The 19,955-nt window shown below is 39.4% G+C and overlaps 1 protein-coding gene across 1 annotated transcript; it reads left to right on the top strand.

The window, feature by feature from the left end:
• Positions 1–3,903: 3,903 nt before the first annotated feature.
• On the top strand, positions 3,904–9,479 carry LOC311102292 (visual system homeobox 2-like; the record flags this gene model as incomplete). The annotated part of the gene is made up of 5 exons (XM_084143589.1): positions 3,904–4,318; positions 4,669–4,753; positions 5,887–6,010; positions 8,565–8,745; positions 9,103–9,479. The coding sequence occupies 5 exons, from the start codon at positions 3,904–3,906 to the stop codon at positions 9,477–9,479; spliced, it is 1,182 nt and encodes a 393-aa protein (XP_083999715.1).
• Positions 9,480–19,955: the final 10,476 nt, after the last annotated feature.

Raw genomic sequence — 19,955 nt, 5'->3', positions numbered from 1 at the left:
GCTTTGGGGATTGAAAAAAGCAGAACCTCTTGCAGTGTTTTAGTTTTCCCCTGACTCTGCACAAGATGTGTGCTGTCATCAGTACCGGCTCACTGTTTCAACACAGAGCTATAGAGTTAAGGGCCCGGGCTTGATTCAGCACTTTAACAGGCTGAATCACAAAATGTGTTGGGTTTACCTGCTGGCAGTCTTAGAGTAGAAAAATGCTGTTTTCGTTCATTATATCTGCACAGTATAGGGCGACTGCAGATGTGTGCAGTGTGAGCGTCGGTGATCCTTCATTTTGATTGCATAGTATGAAATATCAAGCTCAAGCAATCTGCAGGGGTTGGGCTAATGCATAGTTATGTTACTGATACAGCCCATCACATAGCCCATTATCTAGTGACCTTCCTGTGGACTGCAAGTTCTTTACTTATTCATTATTACAAATAGACTTCAAGCCTTTCCAATCAAAATGACTGCAGACTGAAGACAATTGGTATTCATTCGAAGGGGGAGGTTTTTGTTTGCAACATTTAGATGCATGGTGAAATGGAAAGTGATGCAGTTAAACACCCTCTGGTTTGACCTCTAGCCTATAGAGGTCAATACTTTTTTTTTGCAACAGATGACCTCAGTTTGTCTAACACACTAGATAATCATATTTGGAATGGATATGTAATGTGTTTTAAAGCTAAAGCACACATTTGTTTATTTCTGCCCCCTTTCAGCTTTACATCATCCTCAGGCCATCCACTTGAGTTGGGATCTTGACCTATAGAAGTGTTTCTCATACCTTTGAGGGCAATCTGGTTTACACAACATGACAACTCTCCCACAGCAAGATGGAAACAGAGGGAAGGGGAAACAACAGATAAACACATTTTTGCAACAGCTGTTTGTTTGCCTTTTAATCTGCAGCCATCAGATCTTGTGGTCTTTGATGGGCAACCCAATATACACGAATGAGTGAACTAAATCTTCCTTTAATCTAGAACCCAATTAGACCGTTATCTCATCTGCATGTAAATCAGGGTGGAGTCATTGTGATATGGAGATGGTTTATTAAAAGGCTACTGAGAGAGAGAGGGTCTCTAGTAACAATAAACAACAAAGCCGTGATAGATTGCAACAGAAGTGGTGGTGGAGTGAGGGCAGGAACCCGCGGTGTAATTGACAGGTCATCCTGACTCACGGTTCCATGTGAATAGATGGGTTTATCTCGACTGGCTGATGCGTCATTAGCATATCCCGATAACATTGATTTCTTCATTACCCATAATGAAATGTTCACTTAATAGCCTCCTAATTAGTTTCAACTGGTCATCGAGTAATTGTCGAGGTAATATTTTTCACCCTCTTAATCTGTGGCTCAATTTTTACTGTTTGATGTATAATATGATTTTGGTAAACAGATTAGTTTTAGGTCTGGGCTATAGTTTACAATATTTATTTTGTTTTAACCTCCCTGTCTCTCACCCCATCGACTAGATCAGATATGGACGAAATCTAAATGGTCTGTAGATGAACTCAACTGCAAAATAGGATACCAGAATTGCCATTTTACCAGATGTATGCATTCTGACGCACATATTGCAATGCCCTAATTGCTAGCCCTATTTATCTACATCGAAAGGGTGTTATCCTCAAATGTGTAAGATTTAGTTCTTTATAGGTTAATATCTTATATGAACCTCTCTGTTGGCATGGATATGCCGTTATTAGAATGACATAAAACAGAGACAGTCTGTAATGTCTTGTTTATACATTTGATAACCCACACCAGGCATCAACGGGATTAGCTCTCTATCAATAGTCATGGCTGGACATCATACATCAATTTCACATCCACAATAACAAGTTCCCATGGAATCAGCATGTCATTTCTTGTTGTGGAATAACTAAATAGGCATACTAATTGTCCATTGTATTTCATTGGCTGAAACCTTGTCAGTCACGTGACTTTTTAGATTTGTATCAACTGTTTTTGCCACGCGCCAACGTTGCTTCCTTCCTCTGGCGCCCCTGACTCTCTGCTTGTCACCTTTAAACCAGGACATGTATTAATCTATTACCACATGGCACTTAGATAAGATCTGAGTTTGCTTTGTCCCCCTCAAATAGTTTAATCAATTTCCATAAATGATCTGGGTGTAATTATCTGTCCAGATGTCCAAATTGTGCCACACACATCTCCAAACTCATCCAGTTCCTATGCGTAAAAGGGTTGTATTAATTACTTGACCCATGGAGCTGTTCACAAGTAGGCCTAATCGTAAATCTGCCCATCATAAGGGCATATGTAAATATTTTCCAAATTGTAGTTTACATTTGAAAGCATTATTCTGGTACTCTACAACTGCCCAATATAATGTGATTAAACGTGTCGAAAACTATTTAATTATTAATTCATTATATTCAAAACTAACCAAGTATAGGCTACTTTGTAAATTGCACCAAATGTAGGCCTAAGTGTCCGATTTATTAAGCGGAAAAGACCCCTGATATGTATAACGCCAATTTAATTTATACCAAATCAATGTTTTTCAAATAGGCTAATTCGATAAGATTTTGGATTTTTTTTTCGAAATAGATCATTTTTACATTAAAATACAATAGGCTACATGTTCTCTCCATTACAATATGAAACATAAACTGCCTTTATCTAAACTAAGCGACTTGTGCATATAGAAAGATAAGCTGCAAAGCCTCCACACAGAGTTAAATTGCTTTGGATTGCACCGGGGATTAAAATGTGGATTGGAAAAAATCCATTAGTAAAACAAATAGGGCCTAAAGAAAATTATGTAACACATTAAACATCCGATAAAATGGTGCAATGTTTGATAATGGTAATCATCTTTATTAATGTAATTGCACTTTATGAACATGCTTGGCATGCTCCCCAAATGACCCCATGCATCAGTAACTTGTTGGGTTTAAGAGGTTCAATGATACTCGGACTATCCTTTTCTAAACGGTTAAAAGTGATATAGGCTAGGCCTAATGTTGTTTTTGTTCGCATTAATTAATTTGAGAACGTTGCTTAATAAATAGCTTCTAATAGGCCTACACATTGGTAGCCCAGATTCTTTCCTAATTTTCAATTTCTTATGCGAAATGTCCCTCTCCACTAATCTGTCATGTATGCTGCTGTGAGATCAGTCTGTAGCGAGGCAGAGATGTGTGTTCGCGTCCAGCTCTCGTTTTGGAGAGGCTTTGATTTCCGTGTGATGGTTTCCTTGCCTCGGATCAATTATCCGTTCATGTTTGAGGCAAGGGATGGACATGGCGATCATAGAAGATGGAAATAGCCACTAGAAGATGGTCTGAAATATATTCAATGAAGAGTCTAATACGCACCGACTAACATGCATTTTCATTTTATGAAATTGGTAACTAAATCCAGGCCCGGATTCATTCAATCCGCCTCATATGTAGTTTTAATTCTGCATGGCATTATAATAATATCAAGATCACGTTTAAATACCAGAATAATTGTACTATTTAATATACAGTATAAACGAGCCACACACGCTAGCATACAAACGAAAAACAATGCAAAAGGCCTGTGGCTGTATTGATGCATTTTTCCCCCCAATAAATTGGCATTAACTCCGTCCACCTGTTTCATCCTCTTTATCCGCAGGCGTTTTGTGTTATCCTCACACTCTGGGTTCTGTGCCTATAGTCTTAATATATCAGTTCTTAGGGAATAAACCATTTCCAAAGGCGCGTAATGCTTGATGCGCAGGAATCCCAAAACATCCCTCGTAGTTGATTGGCTGCTGGGCTCTGACTCTTGTTGGGACCTGTTTGATAAAAGGACAATTTTCAAGAGTCTGGAGTGATACATAGTGGATCGTCCACTGGGGAACGACCTGTGAGCCGCTAAAAATAGGGAATACTATCGAAGACACCATGACAGGTAAACAAGGAGCAGTGCTATCGGAAACGTTGAATATATCCAAAACGTCCTCTCTCGGTGCTAACAGAGGTAACAGCCTGCACCAACAATCAAAGAACAGCGCCACGCACCCTCCCAGATGCACGGGATTCGGGATCCAGGAGATTTTAGGGCTGAATAAAGAGCCTTCGGCGGACCCGAGGAGCACCCTGCAATCTCGGCCAGCTGGGGCGCACCTGCTTGCCGCCAGGTCAATGCTTGGTACCGCTGGTGTAGGAGTTGGGATGGGATTAATCGGGCCTGGAGGGATTCCGTCGTTCTACAGCCAACCAGCGTTTTTGGAGGTCCTGCAGGACGCTCAGAACGTTCACCTGCAGCCCCACAACAGAACTGTGGGACCTCTGGACCACAGCCAGTCCGCCAGTTCGGGTAGGAATTTCAGTCGTTGTCATTAGCCTAAAATAAGGACTTAAAATATATACTTGTATTTATAATAATAATAATAAAAATATTAATAATAATAATAATAGTAAAAGTAGTATTAGGCTGAACTATAAAGGGACAATGGATAACCATTGCCTAATAATAATATAAAATAATATAAATAGGCTACTTATGTCAGTAAAATAACAATTACAAAATACAATGATAACATTTGTGTTAGACATTTTGTTTCATAGCCTACTCAATGTCATCACTAACAATTGTGATAACACATTGGATATGATCTAATCCCTCAAACGAGTCATTCATGTTGTCACGTTTTCTAATATTCACAGACTCCGAAGATCTTTCGTCGAACGAACGAAAACTCTCAAAGAACTCATTAAGCCAGAGCAAGAAACGGAAGAAAAGACGGCACCGGTAAGCGTTGCATTCCAACACATGATATTATTGTTTATCAGAATGCTAATAACTTCTTCAATTTCTGAAGCTCGCATGTTTCATAATTTTTAGTGTGGCCTAACAACACGCCTTTTTAATATTACATTGTTTAGGCCTTTTGAACTGTCTTAATTCATCAACAACTATTTTGGACTTTGTGCAGGCTATTATAACAAGATTAGCCTAGGATATAATTTGAAATAGTAGCCTATGCTAATTACTGAGATGATTTACAGGTTGTCAATGGCCAATAGGCTATTATTTCAAACATGAAATTAAATCGAATAGGGTATGTTTGAAATTCAAGTTAATTAAACGCAATTAGGTAACGCATTGCCTTATTTCCCAATAGCCCTTGGATTTAAATGTTTGACATGTTTCATAGCAAATAAATTATATTTACGCCTCGTATTTTATTTCAAATGTGAATTTACAGGCTAGCCTACTCTAACATGTCCGTCTTTTTCCATATATTTTTGTCATTCATTTTTATGTATATTTGTTTTGGGGTGTGAAAGCATTGGCCTATTTTAACCATCGAGTGTATGCCTAATACACCATATGGACATAGCCTACATTTTACCTTTCATAGCGAAAGGCTTAGTCTGTGAAGACTATTATTCAATAAAGGTGATCAGACATTGAAATGGCCAAATATGATTTCCTTTATACCAGCATATAGGCATATAAAGGATTAGAGCCTGCAAAAATGTTTTGCTAACCTTTTTTATTAATCCACTTATTTTTTGTAGCCTACTCACTGAATGCATGTAAAGGCTGCATGTTTTTAGTCCTACACATTGCTTTCTGGGATACATGCACTCCCTTAAATAGGCTACTGAATAGGCCTCATTTTTATTGTAATCAAATAATAAGATGTTAAATAATAAGATCTAGCAGCTGCTTTTGGAGGACATGTGATTTAGTCTACTGTAGGCCTATTTCTAAAATGCACCATTGTAATGGAATGCATTGGCACCGTGCAAATGAAGGTGTGCATTTGTACATCTGATCTGTTTGAAATAAATAATAGCCAACCGAGCTTCCCCTATTATTCGCCTTTCGAACATTTTTCAATGCTCACAATTTACACATATTTCATATTTCTACAGAACCATATTCACATCTTACCAGCTCGAGGAGTTGGAGAAGGCCTTTAACGAAGCCCACTACCCTGATGTGTATGCACGGGAGATGCTGGCTATGAAAACAGAGCTTCCTGAGGACAGAATACAGGTATGACAGCTGGTTATAGCCTATTGTTGGCACTGTTGTTATTGTATCATGTCAGAGGAAATGTATTTTGTAACTTGAGTTCTTCCTCCCCTAAATAGCATTTAAATGTCTCAAAACAGCATTCTTCATGTTAATATTATTTTTAATTATCTACTGGATAAAATGACTGAAATATTATGTCAAACATTGTTTTTTACATCATTCTCATTGTCCCTTGCAAGAAACTCAAATTGGCTTATTATGTTACTCTCCAAAATATTTCCTACAGGAGAACCTGTGCTAAATGTAAAAGGTATTTCTCCAATGAGATGTGATTATCAGTGACAAATTATGTTCTTTAATACCTTTTCTGCATTGAAACCCTTTATCTACTTCCCCAGAGTCAGATTAACTCGTGGATGCCATTTTTATTTCTCTGCATGCAGTTTGAAGGAAGTTGCTAACCAGCAATAGTGCAATTGCTAACTAGCGTTAGCGCAATGACAATTGATAACTAGCGTTGGCGCATGCTAGTAGATACCATAGACTTCCAGTCATTGCGCTAACGCTAGTTTGCATTGACTCGCGAAACTACCTCTAACTTCCTTCATACTGGATGGAGAGATATAAAAATGGTATCCACGAGTTCATCTGACTCTGGGGAAGTAGATAAAGGGCCAACATTCATTGCCAAAATCCCCAAATATCACTTTAAGCCACCACTGACATCTGTCACTGTACATTGGGACTGTAATCTGCTTTTGATATGTATTATAATAATTAAGATAAGGTCTCTTACAAACTATTTAAGTCATTCATAAAGAAGGCCTATGGTAGCAGGTGGTTTTCAGGTACCAATAATAGAGGACATTATTGGTACCAGAATAGGTTTATGCAGTGTAGAACTATAGGCAGGTCTACCTTTTTTGCTTAAGTCTTGGAATTTAAATAGCCTAGGCCTAGGTTATAAAGCAGGAATCTAATAAACAATGAATGGCGTGGAAAATGAAAAGTGGAGTGAAATAGGCTTACTCTGCACTTGACGAAATAGTTAGCTCCTTAATATTATGCGAAGGAAAGTGAGCCCACGTAAATCGATCAATAATGCCTCTCTCCCTGTCTGAACAAAGACACCTCTAGTAGCAACCTCGCCAGATAATCTCTCATTAGGCGCAGTTGGATGTGAAACAATTTGTTCTCGGAGAGGAGCACTAATGACCTAATCAAGCTATCAAGGCAGAAGAAGATTGCGGTGTGACCTGGACCATCCATCTGCTCGAGCGCCGTTTAATTTCGTTCTCATTATGGCTCTTCGCGGCGAATAAATAATAATAAAATAAATAAATAACTTTATTCCAATCGTAAATAGAAGTAACACCCAATTTTCTCACAGAGTCTAATTAGTTAAATCAGATGAGCTTGCCTTGTTCCTGGGGGAGGCTGGCTCGAGACGCGGGGAGTTCAAATGATATAACTACATTGAATGAATTAGCACGGGTCAATAGCGCCGCTCCCCCGAGTCCCGCTCGTTTAATTTCCCGTGATATTTGCCCGCCTGTCCACCATCGATTGGGCTTGAAATTAACTTAGTTTTCAATCAGTCTTGGCGTGCCCTAGGGGTCGCTTCTGCTCGCAGCTTCCCCCTCAGCTTCCTTTGAGTGCCAGAGAAGCCATTTCTCATAAAACATTTATATTGTATGAAATAAGGGCTATCATTAGAATTAACAGAAAAAGGGTTGAAATGATTTTGTTAATTTTCAATTTAATGGCTGTTCCCCCTCCACAGTCGAGACATATCTGTCCATGCCCCTCCTCTCTTATTTTTTGCACTCTACACAGAGCCATCAGACGTGGCCAAGTAGGCTGTTTAACAGCTCTGTGTTGTGCTATGAAATCAATTTGGCCTCTCACTGAGCTGACAGATAGCATGGGGCCCGAACCAGTGGTCATGGAGTTCCACACTTGGCATTGGGCAAGTTGATGTGTCACTGACTATCCATCCACACTACCTCAGGCTGGGCGGGGACTGACAGGACTCAGAGACCACCTGCAGCCTGTAAAGGAAATCAATGTGCTGAATCAAATCACATCAGTTTTATCTTATATCGCCAAACATTACACAAGGGGTCTTACAGAGATCTCAAAACAACACAACACTAGAGTGACTGAAATAAGACCAAATTTAGTTATGTTGTTTTTCACAAATTATATAACAGAATTGTCTAAAGTGCCATTAGGTCTTTAATTGGACCCCCATTAGCTTTTCCAGAGCAGCAGCTGGGGTCCACAAAAAAACACAAAACACGACAAGTAACAAACACTGATACACTGATAGACAAGGACAGTCACACACATTTAAAATACAACCATATACAAACAACAGAACAAAAAAATAATAAAACGATTTTTCAAGAGGTGGACAACAGTGGTGCAATGTGATGGCAGTGCTAGAGTCTGTTAAGGTGGTGGTGTCTGTCAGTTAGAAGACTAATTGATGCTGCTAGTGTCAGTGTGTCTGAATATTGCTAGTTTCAGTGTTGATAGGTGGTACTTAATGACTCCTCCTGGGTTACAGGTCTGGTTTCAGAACCGCAGGGCTAAATGGAGGAAGAGGGAGAAGTGCTGGGGTCGCAGCAGTGTGATGGCAGAGTATGGGCTGTATGGGGCCATGGTCCGTCACTCCATCCCCCTACCAGATTCCATCCTCAAGTCCGCCAAGGATGGCATCATGGACTCTTGTGCCCCATGGCTGCTTGGTATGAGACTAATGTTTCATTTACAGCTGGTTTCATCCTCCATGCTTTACTTTGAATTAATTATTGCTCTCATATATTCTCCACATTCTACTTTTCTATTTGTGATTGTGGGTTGTGTTCCTCGTCATTCAGGGCAGAGGGCAAATACTTAATATTTGATTTAATCCTTTCATCAAATGGCTCTGAAATGATCAAGATATCATAATTTATATTTGGTAGGCTTACTTATTGCCTAGTGGGGGAAAAAAACCGATACAGCAATTATTTACTATCAGTCCACACTTATTATGCACCCTCAATTTGAAGATCATATTCCTATAGCTAAATCAGAACTATTTCTTTGTTTACTATTTTCAGTTCAAGATGGCTTTCCAATCAGCAGACGCTTTTCTAAATCCGAATACCCCCAATTCTTTTCAGGGATGCACAAAAAGTCCATGGAGACCACGGTCATCCAGCCAGCAGGGAAGTCTGACGGTTCCCAGCAGCCAGCCATTCAGAGGGGAGAAGAATGCGACGTGGAGGAGAAGAGGGTGGAGGGCAAGTCACCCATCTCCAAAGAGGAACTGAGGGAGAACAGCATCGCAGCACTCAGGGCAAAAGCACAGGAGCACAGTGCAAAGGTGCTTGGGACTGTTACATGTGAGAGACCAGAGAGCAAAGTGGAGAGACAGGCAGCAGAGGAAACATCTAGTGGCCCTTTGAGTCCACTGGAAGAGCCCAAGAGTCCATAGACCCTCACTTTGTAAAGACTTTGCAGTGCCCTTGACTGTGCTCTAAACATCTGTATGGACTCAACTAGATCGATCAGTGTTATTCAGTGTTCTCTGAGAGATTTTTTACATGTTAAACTCATCCTAAATCTCTATTATACTGTTTTAAAATGACCTTCTTTAAACTGGTCTTCCCATTGGAGAGATAAAATAACTGAATTAGTCTCTTATTGACTAAGAAAAACACCAATGCACTTTCTGTCTTTCTTACCCCCCGACATTCATACAGATATTGTTGCTTACAGTGGGGAAAAAAAGTATTTAGTCAGCCACCAATTGTGCAAGTTCTCCCACTTAAAAAGATGAGAGAGGCCTGTAATTTTCATCATAGGTACACGTCAACTATGACAGACAAAATTAGAAAAAGAAATCCAGAAAATCACATTGTAGGATTTTTAATGAATTTATTTGCAAATTATGGTGGAAAATAAGTATTTGGTCAATAACAAAAGTTTCTCAAATGTTGGCAATGACACAGGTCAAACGTTTTCTGTAAGTCTTCACAAGGTTTTCACACACTGTTGCTGGTATTTTGGCCCATTCCTCCATGCAGATCTCCTCTAGAGCAATGATGTTTTGGGGCTGTCGCTGGGCAACACGGACTTTCAACTCCCTCCAAAGATTTTCTATGGGGTTGAGATCTGGAGACTGGCTAGGCCACTCCAGGACCTTGAAATGCTTCTTACGAAGCCACTCCTTCGTTGCCCGGGCGGTGTGTTTGGGATCATTGTCATGCTGAAAGACCCAGCCACGTTTCATCTTCAATGCCCTTGCTGATGGAAGGAGGTTTTCACTCAAAATCTCACGATACATGGCCCCATTCATTCTTTCCTTTACACGGATCAGTCGTCCTGGTCCCTTTGCAGAAAAACAGCCCCAAAGCATGATGTTTCCACCCCCATGCTTCACAGTAGGTATGGTGTTCTTCGGATGCAACTCAGCATTCTTTGTCCTCCAAACACGACGAGTTGAGTTTTTACCAAAAAGTTCTATTTTGGTTTCATCTGACCATATGACATTCTCCCAATCCTCTTCTGGATCATCCAAATGCACTCTAGCAAACTTCAGACGGGCCTGGACATGTACTGGCTTAAGCAGGGGGACACGTCTGGCACTGCAGGATTTGAGTCCCTGGCGGCGTAGTGTGTTACTGATGGTAGGCTTTGTTACTTTGGTCCCAGCTCTCTGCAGGTCATTCACTAGGTCCCCCCGTGTGGTTCTGGGATTTTTGCTCACCGTTCTTGTGATCATTTTGACCCCACGGGGTGAGATCTTGCGTGGAGCCCCAGATCGAGGGAGATTATCAGTGGTCTTGTATGTCTTCCATTTCCTAATAATTGCTCCCACAGTTGATTTCTTCAAACCAAGCTGCTTACCTATTGCAGATTCAGTCTTCCCAGCCTGGTGCAGGTCTACAATTTTGTTTCTGGTGTCCTTTGACAGCTCTTTGGTCTTGGCCATAGTGGAGTTTGGAGTGTGACTGTTTGAGGTTGTGGACAGGTGTCTTTTATACTGATAACAAGTTCAAACAGGTGCCATTAATACAGGTAATGAGTGGAGGACAGAGGAGTCTCTTAAAGAAGAAGTTGCAGGTCTGTGAGAGCCAGAAATCTTGCTTGTTTGTAGGTGACCAAATACTTATTTTCCACCATAATTTGCAAATAAATTCATAAAAAATCCTACAATGTGATTTTCTGGATTTTTTTTCCTCAATTTGTCTGTCATAGTTGACGTGTACCTATGATGAAAATTACAGGCCTCTCTCATCTTTTTAAGTGGGAGAACTTGCACAATTGGTGGCTGACTAAATACTTTTTCCCCCCACTGTATATATTGTTAAAACTTGTTTAATATGGGGGTTAACACTCCATACAGATGTATATAGCTGACAACCCCTATAACTAGAAAATACCCACTTTACAAGTGTCTCTCATTGAATATTCTTAAACTACTCATTCAGTATGCAAAGTGCATACTTGTGTTTGTTAGAATGAGCCAATTATGACATTTGTTGATATATAAGTAGCCAATCTTTGAAAGTATACTGTATATTGAATTCACAGCATCCATAATATTGATGCTGACTGTGTTTCTTGTATAGTCGCTCCCTGAAGACTCATATATATATATTTTCCTTTGGGATGATGATGTATGAAAGGGAAAACATTATCCTCTTAAGAGGAACACAATAATTAAAAAGTTATCTTACCTTGTTCTTATGCTGTATATAATAGAGATAAAGATAGCTCACAAAGGCACTGTTAAAACAGACTTTTATGTAGTCTTAAAATGTTTGTGTTTTTGTTTCATAGTCTGTATAATATGCAATACAAAGAATTAAAACTTTTTTTATGAGGTCTGCTATTACTTGATATTGTTTATTACCTAATCACAAAGCCAAGTGGCCAGGTGAACCTGCAAGAGAGAAGCTTTAGATCTATAATTATCTATGCACGCATGACTGTAAGTCGCTTTGGATAAAAGCGTCTGCTAAATGGCATATTATTATTATTATTATTATTATTATTATCTACGGTGTATTCTTCACTATATTTGTATTTTCTTCTGTCCACTACCTGGGCATGCTATTTCCGTCTTCAGTAAGCAGTAGTAAGTCTTGGACTGCTGTACCAGACAATGGATGCTCTAAAAACCAAATCAAATTTTATTTGTCACACGTGCCGCATACAATTGGTATAAACCTTACCGTGAAATGATTGCGTAGGAGCCATTCCCAAAGATGCAGAGTTAATGCAAAAAAAATTGTAACATAAGAGGAATAAAATACACAAAGATGATGGTATATACAGAACCATATGTTTCTTAGAGCATGGCGAGAGCTTGACAAAATAAGGTTATTTTCTTGGTATTTCATTACTTTAACAGAACGTTACCTACAATTTCAAACATGGTTCCATTTAATTACATTTTTGGTGATGTTCTAGGAACGTTCCCCAACTGGTTTTACATTGGGAATGTTCTCAAATGGTTCAGAGAATGTTAAGAAACAACATTCATCTGTGGGAATTTCAACCAAATTCACATAGAAATGTGTATTATAGATCTGTCATTCTCATTGAAAGCAAGTCTTGAAAGCGGTATATCTGTTCTATCTGCACTATGTCTATTCTTCCCATTCTTTAGCTTTTGAGTCTTTTACTTTTGTACACCTGCTTCAAACAGCTGAAAATACAATATTTTTGGTTATGGAAAATATATTTCACAGCGGTTTAGATGGTACAATGATTCTCTACAGTCTACACTATACTTGCTTGTTCTGTCACATAAACTGAAAATATGCAAACTATTAGAATTTTAGCAACCAGGAAATGGCAGAGCGATTTCTGCATAGTGTATCTTTAAGCATAACATTTCCTACAGGTTTCCTCATGGTTCTATTTAAAGACGTTCTCAGTACGTTCAGAGAACGTTCTTTTGTGGGAATTTCAGTACTTCAGTATAACGTTTTCTGCAGGTTTCCTCATGGTTCTATTTAAAGTCATGTTCTCAGAACATTAAGAAAACTTTTCATAAAAACCACAAAAAAAATTAGTAACGTTCTAAGAATGATATTGAAAAACATATACATTCCGTTCTCTCTATCCTCTATCGGTGTTCAGGTGTGTTGGCCGTGCCCACTAATTGACCTTACCTGATCTTAATGAGTGCTTGTTTCCTTCAAAATGGGGTCCGTTTGAATAGACTAAAATGAACAGTTTTGTATGAGTTAATAAAACATGGCATGCTAGGTCCATCCTGGTGGCGCAGTGGACTTATTCCATGGATATAGAACAGAAGATCATAGGTTTGAATCTCACTGATGCTGTGCTGCAATAAAAAAGAAATGTGTTTGCATGATTAATGCCTAAGCAAATGAATTTCTATGTGTCCTATCTGTGCTTTGAGTTAAACTAAGCTAGCAGTGTTATTAAAAGTAATATTTAAACATTCAGTGAAAGTTTTAAGGAAGGTATTCAAAATCCTCAAAATAACCTATCATTTCTGTTAATAAAACCTCCCAGGAAAACTTTCAGGTAATCATAGTAAAACGTTCTCAGAACCTCCCTTCAACTAAAAATGAACGTTCCCGTAACAGGCAAAATGTTCACTTCCGTTCTCAGAACGTTTAAATTTTTTTATATTTTACCGGTCAGGAAACATATGGCTTTATTCCCAGAACCAATGGGAAACCAAAAACCTACATTCCCACAACTTCAAAATAACCAAATGTGCTAGCTGGGAGTACCATATCACTGTGCAGTGGTAGGAGGTACCGTATGTGAGGTAGATATGTACATAAAGGCAGGGTAAAGTGACTAGGCATCAGGATAAATACTAAGAAAGAGTAAAATAAAGAACAGAGTAGGAGCAGCTTATGATGTGTGTCTGTGTGCGTGTGCATGCGTGCCTGCATGAGTGTGTGTGCGTGACGTATGTGTGTGTTTATGTAGTGTATGTGAATGTGTGTGGGTTTGTGTGAGTGTCAGTGTAGGGTGTGTTAGTGTATACACATGGTGTATATATAGTATTGTGAGTGTGCATAGAGTCAGTGCAAGATAGGGTCAATGCAAATAGTCCGGGTAACCATTTAATTAACTATTTAGCAGTCTTATGGCTATTTAGCAGTCTAATGGCTTGGGGTTAGAATCTGTCTCGGAGCCTGTTGGTCTGAGAGCCGATGCTCCGGTACCGTTTGTCGAGTTGTCCTTGTCATTCCCTGTGCATGATGCTCCGTTGGTCATGCTGATTCGAAGGTGGCTAGCTGGTCCTATAACTGCACGCTCTGCCTGTTCCCAGGGAAGCCAAGTGCAGTATTTTGTTCTGCTGCCTGTAATCCGTTGCAGTTGAGAGGCTTCAATCTCTCAGAATAAAGTATGGGGCCAGTGCATAAGGGCCATATTGGAGAGGGGAGCCAGTGAGAGCAGCCCAGCTGAGGTGCTCTCAGCCTGTATTTAAGGCGCCTGCTCTGATACTTACCCAGAACCTTATCAGGCTCCATTTATACTGTTTTATCCCTTTATTTTAGATGTTTAGATCACTTATCCATCCCAGCTTTTTTAAGTATGCACATACTGCTAGCTGAAATGCTGAGCTAACTTACATTCATTGGTTCATATTAGGTCAACATGATTTCAGAGATTTTAGATTTAGAATAGATTTGGATGAAAGACAGTATCCATCAGATTGCATGTTGAATCAGATTCACTCCAAATTATATATTAAATTATATATTACTGTATACTATTCAAAACCAGAGGTTTGAATAATTCAAGCCTTTTTATATCTTTTGGTCTGATCTTTTTGTACTTCCTTTATGAAATTAACCATTCCAAGCCATTAGTAGCAAATATAGAACATTTCCATAGAGCAACAGGCAGATGAGTAGGCTATCAGTTACTATTTAATGTATAAAAAATGTAAATAACTCATTTTTGATCAAATGCACAGTTACTGCTCTTTTGCTTGGTAGGGCAGTGTAGGCATCACGATGTTTGCACACTGAATGTTTCCCAGATTATAATCTTATTTAGTTGCATTTATACACATCTAAACCTTTGGAATATTTTGAATCTTAATATCCACTCTGGTTTATGTTTGCTGGATCTAAATGAATACACTCAGAGGGATAAACAAAATGAAGTTGGCATCCTGAATTTTAAAACTAGGCAAAAAAGTTTATGGGTAAAAGTTTCATCATTTAATTTGAACATTGCTGTGGAACTGAGATTTACCATTAGCTATTTGAGAGGATATTTGTCTGTCAGAAACTTTATGTGAACAGCTTTGTTGTTGAGTCATCTTTAAAGTTTAGAGGGACACAATTGTGTAATGCCACGTTGTGGATCCTCTGAATCCTATAATACTGTAGGAAGAGCCGTATAGCAAATAGTGAACTGGACCCTTAGCCACGATACATAAACTCACAAATTCAATTACTTGGGCTAAGGCATATGCAGAGTGAAGATTATCAATCTAAGTGCAAAGCTATTTAATCCTTTGAAAGTGCAATGGACGATTATGAGGGATCAGATTTGTTGACCAGAAAGCTGTTTATATTAGATATGAGGTCATTTAACATATTTCTTCTGATGGACAGATACAACTCCAGTTCTTCAAACTGTAAGATGAGGTGTTATGTAAAATAGTCTTCTTAATACAACATTAAAAGTCAATTTCTTCTGAGTGATTGTCTTTGTCAAATAATGCATGAAGTGTAAGAAAATAAAGTTGAGTTAATCTATGAGAAAAGGCAGCTGAAGCTCATAAACCATGTTACTAATGTCACATTAGGGTCAATGGAAATGTAACACCAACATCCTTTCCTATAGCAACAGCTCTGCACATAGCAGCTCAGAACAGCAGCAAATGAAAGTGACCATTGCAAGATAATTATACATGTCAATAACCCATTTCCAGTCCACCATCTCATTCCATCAGTCTGTTCATTTAGGCGGTGAACTGCACTGCAAGGAGAGGGCTAAAAATTCGCCACCCCTGTTCATCACAAGAGAAATTCAGACTTCACTATCTGTCTATCACTGGCCTTATAGTCAGTAGCTGGAACTTTAGAAATACCTTTTATGGTTAGTTGAAGTGAATTGACTTCACAAACTAATGTAAACTTCATAAAATCATTGCTATATCTGTGAATTATATTTTTCAATAGATGCAGTTGCTTGTGAGATTTTGTGACCGCAGCCCTATTTGCCAATGGAATTAAATGTAATGTTATTCTGCCCTCTGTTGGGTACTCTGGGGAATGCATGCATCTAAAGCAGTGTTTCACTGATTGTGAGATGATGGGTTTGGAGGACTAGAGTTCTTATACTCTTATAGAATATGTCTGTTTATGGTCAATATAGTCCAGAGGGAGCAAAATAATAAAGTCCAGCTAAACATTTAACCTCATGCATATGTCCGGTTAGGTATGAATTCGACCTAAGCTTGCTGTTCTTTGTTTGCTTGTTGTTTTCAACACTGTTGAGATTAACCAAATTTGTTCATGTGGTGCGGTCATCTATGATTGTTTTCCTCATATCTTACAATGCTGTCCATCAGGTGGAAAGAGAAGCTGGAGAAAATGGATCATACAAAGGAAAGGAGGGGTTGAATATGTGGTGTTGACCACAAGGTGGTAATCTTGAGCTAAACATGACATTCGAAAGGAAAATGGAATTCATGACATAATCCAGTAAACACAACATTTGAGAGCCTGTCTTTGGAAACTATTTATGCCTGTAAATTGTATTATTAAATTGTAAATTGTATACTATATAAAAAGTATTTTATACTGAACAAAAACACAACATGCAACAATTTCAAAGATTTTACTGAGTTACAGTTGATATAAGGAAATCAGTCAATTGAAATAAATGCATTAGGCCCTAATCTATTGATTTCACATGACTGGGAATACAGATATGCATCTGTTGGTCACAGATACCTTAAAAAAAGGTGGGGGCATGGATCAGAAAACTAGTCAGTATCTGGTGTGACCATCATTTGCCTCATGCAGTGTGACACATTTCCTTTGCATAGAGTTGATCAGGCTGTTGATTGTGGCCTGTGGAATGTTGTTCCACTCCTCTTCAATGGCTGTGCGAAGTTGCTGGATATTGGCAGGAACTGGAACACGCTGTCGTACACGTCGATCCAAGCATCCCAAACATGCTCAATGGGTGACATGTCTGGTGAGTATGCAGGCCATGGAAGAACTGGGACATTTTCAGCTTCCAGGAATTGTATACAAATCCTTGTGACATGGGGCTGTGCATTATCATGCTGAAACATGAGGTGATGACGGTGGATGAATGGCACAGCAATGGGCCTCAGGATCTCGTCACGGTATCTCTGTGCATTCAAATTGCCATCAATAAAATGGAATTGTGTTCGTTGTCTGTAGCTTATGCCTGCCCATACCATAACCCCACCGCCACCATGGGGCACTCTATTCACAATGTTGACATTAGCAAATCGCTCGCCCACACGACACCTTACACATGGTCTGCGGTTGTGAGGCGGGTTGGACTTACTGCCAAATTCTCTAAAACCACACTGTATGTGGCTTATGGTAGAGAAATTAGCATTACATTCTCTTACAACAGCTCTGTTGGACATTCCTATAGTCAGCATGCCAATCGCATGCTCCCTCAAAACTTGAGATATCTGTGGCATTGTGTTGTTTGACAAAACTGCATATTTTAGAGTGGCCTTTTATTGTCCCCAGCACAAAGTGCACCTGTGTAATGATCATGCTGTTGAATCAGCTTCTTAATATGCCACACGTCAGGTGGATGGATTATTTTGGCAAAGGAGAAAAGTTCACTAACAGGGATGTAAACAAATTTGTGCACAACATTTTAGAGAAATAAGCTTTTTGTGTGTTTGGAAAATGTCTGGGATCTTTTATTTCAGCTCATGAAACATGTGACCAACACTTTACATGTTGCATTTATATTTTTGTTCTGTTTATTCACTTTGTCACACTGTAGGGAAAGGGTTGAGCCGTACATAAAACTAATGTACTAATGAATTAATGAACCAGGTATTCCATGAAGCTAGGGTTATGGTTAGGATTAGGTTTAGGGTTATAGCTAAAGTGAGGGTTGAGCATGGGTGTGGACATAAGGCTAGGGTTAGGGTTATGCTATGGTTAGGGTTAGGGCTGAGCTGAGCTGGGGTGTGGACATAAGGCTAGGGTTAGGGTTATGCTAGGGTTAGGGTTAGGGCTGCGCTGAGCTGGGGTGTGGACATGAAGCTAGGGTTAGGTTTGAGCTGGAGTGTGGACATGAAGCTAGGTTTAGGGCTAGGGTTAGGGTTCCTCATGTCATAGTAGTCAGTAGAGGTCAGAGATCAGGTGGATAACTAATGAGTTGTCTGAGATCAGGGCTGTTTTCATTTCCAAGGGTCATTTTACCAAGACATGGAAACAGGATCAGACAGGGCTATGTCATCTGAATAAAGACGCTTTTTGTAATAAAATCCTAATTTTCATATTTTCCATAGACTGAATTTAATATCCAGAGTTTGTTGCCAGCATTAACACTCATTTCATTTTTTTTTTACATTTAGCTTATCAGTACTTTCAATTAGAGTCTATGATAGAGATGACTCAGATGATAAAAGTGGAAGGAACAGGGACATACAGTAATCAAACAAGTGAGTGAAGGTTCGCTTTAGTCTACTTATGTAGCCATAAGCTTCCCAGACAGTGGTACTTGATGTTACCTTATAATTGTCACACTATGGATGTGAGAATATGGTGAATGGATTAGATTACAGTAATCTAGTCATGTTTGAATTGAGAGTAGGGTTTCTGTCCCTGGATAACCTCCACTTCCACTACACAGCTCTGCTGGACACAAGTCTTTATAATTCTTGCCTGGCCGGGCCACTACTTTAATCATGAAAATATCTTGTACAGTTAGCATTGACAGCATGGCCTAGAAAGATTTATGATGTGTGGCAAGACACCAGCAGCCCTCCTTTCCCTCCCCCAGCCCAAACCCTCTGAGCTGGGTATTTTCAGCAGGCCATCTGTGGGCAGTTCTGAGAGCCAGTTTGCGTCATCTGCCAGCCTAAAAGAGTGTTAGTTCCAGTTCACTTCAATAATACCTTGTAAGAATAAATCACCCAAAACCTGATCCATCAAACCAGCCTCATTGTGACGTGATGTGTGCTGCTAATTCAAACATAGTAATAGTAGTTGGTAATCAGAAACGTTCCCTTCCCTCTGTCCCTCTCATCTCTCAGCTGCATTAGACTCACATCACTCCACAGCTGGCATAAGACAGCAGTTTGGGGGGACGCTCAGAGGACAAAAGTGTCCAGTCTCTGCTTATCATAGAATGGATAAGAAGCTAAAAGAGATAGACAGAGTTTCCTTGTTGCCTGGGAGAGATAAGTAAAGCCCAAGATGTGTTGCAAGCCTGTTATCTGCCCAGAGAGTGTCCTGGCTAATGCTGTCGCCATGGAGAGGAACATGTTGCTGTGTGACAAAGGTGTGAGGGCAGATAAGCATGCACGTGAACAGGTTCAAAGACGCACTGGACTCTGAAGTGAAGCTGTGGCTCTCACAAGAAGCGGGGCTTTATTAGAGACTAACGCTGATAGCTGGGCTGCTGAATCTGCATGTCTTTGTTTCCTTCTTTCTAAAGAGGATAGAGTGTTTGGGGAGTACTGATTGGCTTCAAAACCAAAGAGAATCATTGAGTTGTGTGTCTCACAAAGATAAAGCAAATACTGGGGCCACAGAACAGTGCCATGTGAATTTCCATTTTATTTAGATTTATGTCATTATGAGGCCAGCAATAGGAGGTGCCAAGGAGTTTCCAAGACCTAAAGTATTTGAATAAATCAAAATTTGACATTTTATCAATTTTAAATCATAACGTAAGAAAGAGAGTTACATTTTCTTTGAGTCTGGCTGGTAGAAAA

Source organism: Coregonus lavaretus (assembly GCF_964263955.1).
Source record: "Coregonus lavaretus genome assembly, chromosome: 27".
Classification (NCBI taxonomy): Eukaryota; Metazoa; Chordata; class Actinopteri; order Salmoniformes; family Salmonidae; genus Coregonus; species Coregonus lavaretus.
Note: the sequence above shows the minus strand (reverse complement) of the source record. Positions and strands in the feature narration are given on the sequence as shown.